We start from the raw sequence: 12,033 nt of genomic DNA, 5'->3' as shown, positions 1-12,033 counted from the left end.
AGGGTTAAAAAAAGATGGGCTAATATTGTTAGCTGAAGAATTGAGTTTAACTATTCCTGCAGGCGCAAAGGTAGTTGATATAAAGAATTTGATTGAGGAAAGTGACTATTATAAAGATAATTTTGAGTTTGTTCAAAATATTGTTTCAAATATTTTGGAGGATAAAAACAATAAAATTGCAAATGCGGAAAGGGAAAAATTGGCAATCGAGCAAAAATTAGAGTAAGAGAAAATAGCTATTGCTCGACTTGAGAAAAAGTTGGAACTTGAGAGATTACAAAACGAGAATCCTCATAATCAGACTCTAGAGTAGAGCTTAAGCAGGAGTCGACGCATTGTGATTTAGAGAGCTTAATTAAAAGTGCGAAAACCTTAACAATTCCTGTACCAACGAAAGTGGAATCCTTTAATCTTTTCTTTCAATCAATTGAAAAAGCTTTTAAAACTAAAATTGTGCCAGAGGATTTAAAAGAAGAAATTTTGCTAAATATATTAGGAGAAAAGATAGGTAATTTAATGTGTTATCTTCAAGAGGAAGATCTGTGTAATTATGAGAAAATTAAGAATTTGGTACTGCAGGAATTTCAACCAACGCCCCAAAAGTGTTTGAATCAGTTCCGCAAATCACAAAAGTTGCCTTCAAAAAATTACGTGCAGTTTGCGTCCCGAGTGAGTTCAAATTTTGAATATTATTGTAAATTGAGAAATGTTTCTCAATTTAAAGATTTATGTGAATTAATGATATCTGATCAAATTTGCAATGCTCTTAATCAGGATTTAATGAGTCATGTTAGTATAAAACAAGGTGAAACCTGGTTTAAGTCACAACAGTTAGGATGTGAGCAAGACTTGTATATAGCTTCACAAACAGGGAATAAAAATGAGCAAGGTGCACTTTCAAAATCAAATCGAGTGTGGAAAAATAATTTTGAAAGGCGTAGTCCCAAAAATGTAAGAGTATTTGTGTCCAATGTAAATAACTTAAAATATGTTATTTGTAATTTGGATAATCATTTCCTTGCTGCATGTCCTTATTTCAGAAAACTTTCTGTTAAAGATAGGGTTGAAACCGTGAAAAAATATAAATTGTGTTTCAAATGTTTTTCACCTTCCTGTAATGTTAAGAAATGCAGCACAAGAAATTGCTTTTGCAAAAGATCTCATCATAATTTAATTCGTTATACTAGAGAAATTAATTCCTCCGATGAAAAAAATAAAGACATAAATAATGGTTCTGATTATACTCAAACGCCAACAGAGGTTCAAAATACAAGGTCATCAATTAGAGCAGAAGCGAATCCCTTTTCCCCCCTGGAATTACGGATTCAAATGTAAGTTCCTTTTCTGCTACAAGTGTCATAAATAATAGGCAAAGTAAAACCGTTCTTTTAAGCACTGCCATATGCTTCATTAGAGATTCTAACAATATTTTGCAATCAGTACGTGTTTTATTAGATTCTGGTTCTATGTAAGCGAGAAAAAACTAGTGCATTGGTATTATGTTTAAATAATGCTTCAATGACAGTGAGTAGTTCCGTTAACACAGAAATTCAGAACAAGGATGGGTGTTTCAAAAAGGGAATAAATATGTTAATTGTTGATAAAATAACAGATTTAACCCCATTTAAATATCTAGAAGTTGAGGGTCAAATTCCAAATTATATTGAGTTAGCTGATAATTTCATGATTCCTCAAAGAGTTGATTCTCTTCTTTCTGTAGAGTTATTTTATCAATTGTTGAGACCGCGGCAGATTTATTCTCCTAATTCTGAACTCTTTTTCCAAAATACAGTGTTTGGCTACAAGGCTAGTGGGTCAATAACTGAGGCGAGTGATTCAAGAGTTTATTGCGGAGTTATTATTGAGGATGATCTTAATTTTACAATGAGAAAATTTTGGGAACTAGAGAGTGTCGAGGTCGTGAATTATAAAACTGAGGAGGTTAAAATTGCGGAAGAACATTTTCAGAAAACACATTATAGAGATAAGACTGGGAAGTATGTAGTTAAAATCCTTTTGAGTCAGGATCCTAAAAGTTTGGATGAAGGGCTATAAAGAGGTCAAATTCCCTGTGGGCCAGATTGCCCAGAGATAATGTGTACCTAACCTTATATAGGGAATTTATCAGGGAATATGAAAGGTTGGGACACGTGAAAGAGGTGACATATGAGGAACATCCGGAAGTATCCTATTATATGCCTCATCATGGAGTGTATAATCCACAGAAAAGCTCCACTAAATTACGCATAGTGTTTAAAGCTTCAAGTAAAACTACCAATGGCATTTCTTTTAATGACTTGCAACTTAATGGTGGAATTATACAAGATGATCTGTTTGCAATAATGCTTAGATTTAGAAAGCATATTTTTGCCTTCACAGCTGACATTCAAAAAATGTACCAGGAAATATTGATTGATCCAAGTCAAAGGTGCCTTCAGAGAATAGTGTGGAAGGATAGTGTGACTGATAGCATTAAAACCTTTGAGCTGTCCCCCAACTGTCACTCACGGAACTACCAGTGGGCCATTTTTAGCCACGAGGACACTGAAGCAACTTTCAGATGATGAAGGAAAAAACTTTCCATTAGTGGCATCAATGCTTTGCAACGATTTTTATGTTGACGATGTTCTGACTGGTGGACAGACATTGTCGGAAACCAAAGAATTGCAGCAGCAGCTCATAGGAATTTTGAAGTGTCCTGGCATGAGTCTGCACAAATGGTGTGGGAACAATTCTGAGCTTATTCCCACCATGCAGAAAGAATACAAGTTTTCATCGATGGATAAAATTAAGACTTTAGGTGTTGCTTGGAAAGCTAAAACGGACTGTTTTACCTTCAAAGTAGAAGTAGAGCAAAATGCTAGGGCGGTAACTTACTGAATATACCTGCCTTGCCTGCAATATTCGAGGTTGAACCGAATCATTGTTTTAGTCATTCGTCTGGTCAGTGCTAATTCTATATTAGCTACCAGTTTGTTTGGCACTCTTGACTTTCTTAAGAGGTTTTCCACCTCCAGCTCAGTTAGTCCTATGCCGGGCTGATGAGTGCTAATAAGCACGAAACTGCAGTAATCGGCTGGAATTGACTGAGCTGGCGGTGTATTTCATGTATAAACCAGTGGTTTCACACAAAATCATCACAAAACCCGGCAGATGTCTTGTCAAGAGGAATAGATCCTGCCAAACTTCAGTCATGTGACTTGTGGTGGCTTGGACCCACTTTTCTGAAAGAGCGCGAAGTGAACTTCCCTGATGATTGCGATGATATCCAGAATAGGGAATCATACCGAAGCGAACTAAAGGACGAGCATCCAAATAGACCTGTTCCTGAAGCAGTGATACAAGATAATTATGTGTCTGAACTGAAATCGAATAACTTTAACATAATTTCTAATTCCTTCTTAGATGAATTGTTAAATATCAGTAACAAATAGTCTAAAATTGTTAGAGTTCTTAGTTTTATTTACAGATTTCTGAAAAAGTGTAAAGGAGAGCAGAAAAGCGGCCCTCTAGATATAGAGGATCAGAAACATGCAGAAAACTATTTTGTAAGACAGGTACAGTGGGAGTCTTTTAGAGTAGAAATAAATAACTTGCAAAAAGGTGAGATGTTTCCCCATAACAGCCGATTGAAGAGTTGAAATCCATTTGTGGATAAGAAAAGAATTTTGAGAGTAGGAGGCAGGCATCGAAATAGCTATTTACGCTATGATAAAAAGTACCCAATTTTGTTGCCTACGAAACATAAATTAACACATTTGATTGTGGAGTATTTCCATCAAAAATATTTACCTGCAGGGCCTCAAGCCTTACTACATCAAATAAGGCAACAATTATGGATACTTAATGGTAGAAATATGTGTAGAAAAATTGTACACAATTGTGTTGTATGTTTTAAAGCAAACCCAAAAGTCGTTGAGCAATTAATGGGAGACTTACTAGAAGAACGAGCAACCCAAAACTTCCCATTTAATATCTGTGGAATTGATTTTTGTAGGCATTTCTATATAAAATATAAAGGATAGAGGAAAGATACTTATAATAAAATTTATGTGTGCTTGTTTTCGACACGAGCAGTGCATTTAGACATGGTTACAGACTTATCTTCAGACGCATTCATTGCTACACTTAAACGATTCGTATCCAGAAGAGGTAAGCCCCAGAAAATATTTTCAGATAAAGGTACAAATTTCGTTGGTGCAAATAGAGAGTTAAAGCGTTTAAAGGATATGGTGAAAAATCCCAATGAAACCCTTGCAGGATACCTTTCAAATGATAGGAATAAATTCGAAATTTCTTCCACCTAGAGCTCCAAATTTCGGAGGCACATGGGAGGCAGGAGTAAAATCTCTAAAGTGCTACTTAAAAAGAGTTGTGGGTAATTTAAAATTAACCCATGAAGAATTCCTCATGGTACTTTTCCAGATTGAAGGAATTTTGAACTCTAGGCCACTGGTTCCTTTATCTACAGATATAGAGGACTTAAATGCTTTAACGCTGTCGCATTTTCTAATTGGAAGGCCTATTACCTCAGTGGTTGAGCATGATTTGACTAATTTAAGAGAAAATCAACTTGATAAGTGGCAAAAGGTGACAAAAATTGTACAATCAATTTGGAAGCGATGGCACCGTAGTTACTTAAATGAGTTGCAGCAACGAAATAAGTGGAGATTTGATAAAAATAATGTTAAGATCGGAGACTTAGTTATTATTGTGGAGGAAAATTTGCCAATTACTACATTGCCTCTAGGTAGAATTGTTGATGTTTATTTTAGTAAAGATGGCAAAATATGAGTTGTGTTAGTGAAAACTCAAAGTGGAACCTTCAAAAGGTCCATTTCTAAGGTTTGTTTGATGCCTATGCCAGAATAGCAAATTACACACCTTACATTTATCATATTGTACATTTGTGAGAATTGATTTATATGTGCTTTTGGTAAATCAATTAAGTGAAGTTTTTAATTATGCGAGCATTATTTTATTTTTTATTGATTGTGCATAATTGAGAACATATAGTGTGTAGAGTATATTGAGTATATTGTGCTGTAGAGTATAATTAAGTATTTGTGGATGGTGAATATTGGACTGTTTATTGATAATTTTTTTTTTAATTTATCAAGGCGGGCGATATGTTGAGTGAAATGCCTACGCCAATGCGTATTATAAAGAATGGCGCTGCTGTCGCCAGCACTTGAGTGAAAGTGCATGTGTTATATGAGAGGAGTTGAGTTTCAATAAAGTGAGAGTACAGTCCACTATGAGATGTGTTGTGTTTTTTTGAGTAAGAGTAATTAATTGAACTATGGAGCTACCGACGGGCCCCCATTCAGCATTGGAAAATCTTTTTTGGTTAGGTTTGTTCCATTTACATCCATCTCTATTTGAAATAGCCAATTTTAAAAACAGGTTAAATATGCTTCTAATAGGCTCAAAACTTCCTTCTCCAGTGAATACTAATACCTCTAAGGAAAATGAAAATTACATTTTAAGTGCTAAACTTTTTTTTCCATCTGTCACAAAATTTAGAAGAAAATAAGAAACAAAATGATGAATACAGTGATATTACTGACAAAATTAGCTCCGAAGTAAAATTTGAAAATGAAGAATCTTGAGAAGCTGCATGCTACTTCACTGGATAATTAGCAGCAAACTACAAAAATTTAAATTTAGCAGAATCAGATTCTTCAATATCAATTGGCTGGAGTGAGACTGGAGGATTGTTAAGCTCAACAAAGAATTGGGGAGTACTGAGTCAGTAGTTTGAAATTGGTGTTATCAGCCTATATAGAAAAGAAATCATTTCCAAATCCAACAAGGTTACTTTTAAATTTCAACACGGCTCAAAGATAAATTTGCACTAATGGATAAGGAACCTCTTTGGACTTAAGCCAAGAGCTAGAACATTATGTTCAGAGCAATACTTCCAACAATATGGGACATTGTGTGAACTTTCTCAGTGCTCCCCCCCCCCCCCCCCGGGCAACATCTAAAAAATATAAGTCAATTTTATGAAATAAACAGATGCCTTGTGTATCTCATGAGACTGATTGTGGTCACAGAAAAGCGAGTCAGTTTATGACTATGATGCATATGCTTCCACCTCCAAATCAAGCTCCCTACAATAGGCATGTGAAAGGGTTGCTGCGAGTGGTGGAGGCACTTGCGGAGGAAACCATAGGTATGGGCTGCACATTGTTCAAAAACAAGTTTGGGTTCATCGGAATGAGGAGTCTCTGCTGATGGGAACTGGTACAAATGAGCGTACTCATTGCTAACTGGAGCAGTGACAGCTCATTCAGACTCCAGTGAAATGCATGCTGTCGAAGGACTGTATTGAGTGCCGGAAATGAAGCAAAGTAGACAAGTCAAGCGTGCAGCAAACTCATTGCTGAATGGAATAGTGACAGCTCATTCAGTCGACTACGGCGAAGAATTTTTCGGTCCTACAATCAGTCGATGGGACCAAAATGTTTAGATTTCTACGCTAATGGGGACAACAAAAGCTATGCTGCAATGTGCAAGTTAAATGCATACACTGGAAAAATCATTAAAAAAAGGAGTGTACTGGATACTATCAGAAAATGTTTGGAACTGCTTTGAGAAAATTGAAGAAAACAATAAAAAAAGTAGGAGGGAAAGGAAAGCTAACAGTTTCTAAAATGAACAAGATGCAAAACTATTTTGGTCTTGCTTTGTGAAACAACACTGATTCTGAGAAGAAATGTCTGATGCACTTTGGAGTACTTCTTATGACTTTAGTGCTCCAGGGCTGTGGCAATGCTACACACATTCATTCATACCTTCTTTTCAGATTTATTCATTCCCATTTTCTGGCAAATAGACCTTGTTCTCCGTTCTCCTTTCATTCACCCAAGGAGCTCAGCTGTTCCCTTTGACCTAATTTCGCAATGGGGGCATTTATGCTTCTCACTCGTTTTCCCGGTTCACTGCTTTCTAGTAACTTAGAAACCGTTCCAGAATGTTCAATGTTCCTCCACCATTTCTGTTTTTGTACAAGCAACCCTGACTTGGGGACTTTTTTTTGGAACAGTTCGGTGTTTATGTGTGTATTGCATTCCCTTATTTTTTTTATTTTTTCCTTTTTGAATTGTGGTAGAAATCCCACATTACAGACAGAGCCATTTTTATGCCTCTTTATTTTTGCATCGATTATAAAAACTAAACATTTAATAACGCTACTACTGATTTTGTTACAACACCATCTTTAAAAAGTATCAATTCATGGAATGCAGTCTTGTTGCCAATTGCTATTATAAAAAGTCCTGTTGCCGAAACATGCTAATATATTACAGTATACCATAACATTTTAGGAAATTAGGATATGTTATAAAATACGTCTGTATTAGTGTTTGTGTTAATATCTATTTGTCGCAATAAATATATTTTCCCACCTATGCAATTTGTTCTTTGTTAACTCTGCCCATTTCATTGCTCAGCATAAATCTACGGCCTATAAGAACTTGGTTAGTTCAATAACCCCCAAATTACAACTTTTGACAATGACAGTAATCCACACCAAGTGTCTGAAAGGCTGCGGCAGTTGTTGTTTGACACCACTAAACATAATCAAACATATCAAGCTTATTTATACAAGGTTAACCAGCTCTCAAATATTTAAAAAATGCTTATATGGCAAAATATAAAATGTTAAAGAATGACTCCATTCTCTACATTTAAGAAACGATGTCCGAAAACCAAGTTTGCAGGATTGGATACGTTAAAACTTTCAGGGGCTTGATGCTGTTGTCCACTTTAATAGTGGATATCAGGATGAATTCGAAGTTATGAGATGAATGGGGATCAATATAGAACAATTTATTGTTAAAGGGGTACAAAATAGGGACAAACTAAGGATTTCTGAAAGTTTTTGACAACTAGCCCCTCTTCAAAAGCGAATAAGAAAGTTGTTGCAGGGCATCAAAAAGAAAAATAGATTTAATGCAATTTGCAGTGAACTCAAAAAAAAAACTTTGGATTCCAGCATTAGCAAATTCCTGTAGCATGTAAATTTTAGGAACAATCGATAGGAAATGAAAATGATAGAAATAATGGTGTCAAAAATATTGCAGTGTATAGCAAAATATTTGTAAGGTTATGGGAAGTTTGGGATCATGTTTGGTTTCAAAAAATTACATTAGAAGATAATTTACAAAAACGTACAATCACAGAACAAAGTTTGAATTCTATGATTATGATTGCGATCTTCATAGTAAAAATTTGAATGAAAATACCATTCGTTTATTTGACCCCCGACTCCAAAACTCTTTTTTTTTTTTTTTTTCAAGCTTCAAATAATCTTACTACCAAAACCAATCACAACTAATTAAAAAAGAACTTACCAAAAATTCCTTAGCTTTGTCAAATGCAAAATTACCGAGTAAACTAAAATAATCATCCAAAACTGCTTGCTGTTTACTTATAATATCTTCAGCATTTTCCGACATTGTGCTTCTGTGTATTTTTGTCTAGAAATAGAAAATGAATTTATATGAACATAAAATTCTACACAACTAAATAAACATTTTGCATTGGCATATCCATAATTATGAAGAAAAAAAGTTTAATAATATAAAAACATGAATAACTAAATCAATATTAAAATGAATGCTAAAAATATTTCTCAAATTAGTAAACGCTACAGTTGATGCTCAAATGAATTTTTTGCGACACCTTTTTCTTTAGTTTAATATTCACTATTTTACTAGTTGCTGTTATTTTTGTGTTTGTAAAGATGGAAGCCAGAAGATGTTTGAACTTTTTTGTGTTTCATAGTTACCAGGGGAAAATGTGCTGTCAGGGGGTGACACTATTGGCACAGAAACTACCTGAGTGACAAAATCACACATAAGCCATAAAAACAACATCACATGTTGTTTTTACCATAACTTAAATGTAATCCAAGAATTCTACTTTTTTTTTCTTTTGTACTATTACAAACTAGTATTTTTTTGTATTGCACTGCTCACAACTCTTCTAATGACTACACTACAAACTACAAAAAAATGTATCTACTTACAGTAACATAAGCGGCTTGTATGGAGGGGCGGGGGGAGTAAAGGGGGGCGACTGCCCTCTCACTTTCAAAACTAAGATGGCCTGGCCCCTTCACTTTTTAGAATGAAAAGTTAATGACAGACTGAAAAACTTTTTTTTATGTGCATTGATTTATTTCACGAAAAGGAAAACTAAAAATACCAAATAAATTCACTATTCTCATCTTGATTTCATAAAAATGGAGCTTCAAATTGGAAAGTAAAAGTCTACTCTGGCCATTCGTCCTGCTTTTTGAGGCCATATTCCACTTTTTTGGAGGCCATAGAATTAGTATTGTTAAAAGTCATATTTTTAAAGCTGGACACTTTTGATAGTTGATAACTTCAATTTTCGTAAAAATTCTAGAATGTGTTAGTGATACTATAATAAGAAAAAGTGAAGTTTTTTTTCTAAAAAATTGATTTGTTTGTCCTCGAGTAGGGGTCAAAGTTCAAGGTCATGAAAAAAGCTAAATATATGATTGCTTCGAAAGCAATGAGTGAACCAAGCCAATTCTTTTAAGTGCGGTTACTACTTGATACTAGGTACATGCTAGTATAAATACTTTTGTGGCTCACTAATGGCTTTGAGGGCAAAGGTCAATTGAAACTGCTACTTTTTTGCCTTGTTTAGGCCCGGATATCTGCTAAAGCCGTGCGTAACCCTAAGAAATATGTATATGATTAACTTCTCACCACAGTATAGTACTAAGAAAAATATAAAATAACTTTCGTTTCTCTTGACTTTAGTTGTTAAATGGTCTTAAAGTCTATGATTTTCTTTAAAATGCCCAAGTTTAGAGGTCAATAACTTTTATCGCGACGGGTCAACAACTTTGAGACACAGCTGTAATTATAGTTCAAATGGTATAGTTTAAGGTTCAGGTTAGAAACCAAAGGGGGCATTCCACGGTATTTTTGACATTTATGTAGAGTCCGTAACATGACCTTTTTTGCTGTAACTTTTTAATTTACTGTTTGATTAGCATATTATTTTATTTTGATCTTTTCCTACAAATACACCAGCTCAAAATAAAATAATTTGCAAATCAAATGGTAAATTAAAAAGTTATGGCAAAAAAAGGTCACGTTACGGACTCTACATAATGTCAAAAATACCTTGGAATGCCCCTAAGGCAACTAATAAACTTTTTTAGTTACATGGTCTCAAAGTTGATAATTTGAAACAAAAAGAATCAGTTTTAAGTCAATTACTCTTAAACGCACGAGTCAATAACTTTGAGCAAGAGCTGTAATTATGCTCCAAGTGGTGTAGTTTTAGACACATGTCAGAAAACCATGAGATCTAATCGGCATCTGCCAAAAAATGCCATAGGTTGAGCTCTAATATTCGTTTTTACCAGATCCAATTTGACAGAAATCTGCTATTTAACTCAGTCTTGTAAAACAAAAATAACTATTTATGACAATGTTATCAAAAGAAAATCTCTTATTGATCTAATAGATGGGAAGAAATAAATGTCAAATTGCTTTGTTACACCAAAAATCGGGTTATTATTATTTATTTACTTAGTCAAACGGATCGCAAGTAAAGATGCAAAAAATGTTCAGTTCGTATTTTGGTTAACGTTCTTAAGTATATGTATTCCAGATTACACAAAACAGTTAGTTAAAAAGATTTAAATTCTGTATATGTTGCTCAGGTGGAGTCAAGTTTTACATCTCCTTTTTTGATTACAATCTTATATTCCAAAAGGAATGTTCACATGTTTTTTTATGGCATATCAATGTCAATTTTACATATCAAGTTATTATCTACAAGGCCTTTCTTAATCCATAACTTGTAGCCAAAGCCAATGAATATTTCCCACCACTTAGGGAGTGTTGTTGACACAAACCTCTCAATGTGTTTTTATTATTTACAGTACGTTGTTAAATTTTTTGTGCTAGCAAAAGATTTCTATTTTCAGATTTTAATTAAAATAGTAATATCATTTCAAATAAATATTCGGTTTGAATTTTAACCGAATATTCGGAAAAATATGGTATTCGGTGATCTCTAGTAAAAAGCATGGTCTTTATAGACTCGGCAGCAATGTCATCAGGGACCGATGATTCTCCTCCTTGCATTTTTGCAAGTATGGATAATAGACAAAAATAGGAAATTAATAGTTCAAATTACGACAAATTTCCAACAGAAATCAGTTTATAGTCGTTAAGTTCTATTAAGAGTCATTACCACTGCAGTATTTTTTTCTCAGTTAAAAGACATCGAAATGTAAATAAAGGCCGACTTGGCTGTAAGCCGGGTACTAGTTGCACTAGTGCACCGCTAGATGGCGATAGTACTAGGGATATGCTTAGCACTAGCGCCACCAATTTTAGACGGAGTTCTCGAAAAACTTTCCATAGCCGGGAAAAAACCTGGCTGAATAGCGACAGGGCTATTCGACCGGGCAAAAAACCTGGTGAAATAGCAACAGGGCTATTCAGCCAGGCAAAATATGTTAAAAAACGTAAATATCTAATGAATTAATTGAATTTTTTTTAAATTGTTCTTGCAAATGAAAACTTTACTTTATTAGCTCTTTCACTTCTTAATGTTATGCAAATTTTAATATATTAGGAGAACTTATGGCTATTTAAGCGGAAAAATAAGTTGTAAATACTTATTTTTCACCTGCACTTTTTTCGATAGTCCGTAACTCTTCCAATTTGATGTGAATTCTCACCATGGACGCCACAGAATCATAAGTGGAGGAAAGCGGACTGCACCCGAACTAAAAAAAATTTCCTTGGTAAAAAAATTACAAAGAAAAAAAATTTTACCGCAAAAACTTGCGAAAAGAAATTTTTTTTTCACTAAAAAATTACACAAACATTTTTATTGATTTTTTTAGTAAAAAAAATCATTAAAAAAATTATCAAAAGTATTTTTTTGTTTGCTAAAAATAATTTACAAAGAATATTTCCTCTCGCGAAAAGAATTCGCAACTCCAATGAACTATAGGGGGCACTG

At 34.2% G+C, this 12,033-nt stretch overlaps 1 protein-coding gene across 1 annotated transcript in view; it reads right to left on the bottom strand.

The window, feature by feature from the left end:
- LOC129229765 (KICSTOR subunit 2-like) overlaps positions 1-11,333 on the bottom strand; it is a 111,147-nt gene extending 99,814 nt beyond the window's left edge. Inside the window, exons 1-2 of the mRNA XM_054864137.1 lie at positions 11,254-11,333; positions 8,361-8,486 (exon numbers count right to left, since the gene is read on the bottom strand). Of these exons, the coding sequence (XP_054720112.1) occupies positions 8,361-8,465 (105 nt within the window). The 5' untranslated portion in view covers positions 8,466-8,486; positions 11,254-11,333. The remainder of the gene's footprint in view (positions 1-8,360; positions 8,487-11,253) is intronic.
- Positions 11,334-12,033: the final 700 nt, after the last annotated feature.

This window comes from Uloborus diversus, chromosome 9 (genome assembly GCF_026930045.1).
Source record: "Uloborus diversus isolate 005 chromosome 9, Udiv.v.3.1, whole genome shotgun sequence".
Lineage (NCBI taxonomy): Eukaryota > Metazoa > Arthropoda > Arachnida > Araneae > Uloboridae > Uloborus > Uloborus diversus.
Note: the sequence above shows the minus strand (reverse complement) of the source record. Positions and strands in the feature narration are given on the sequence as shown.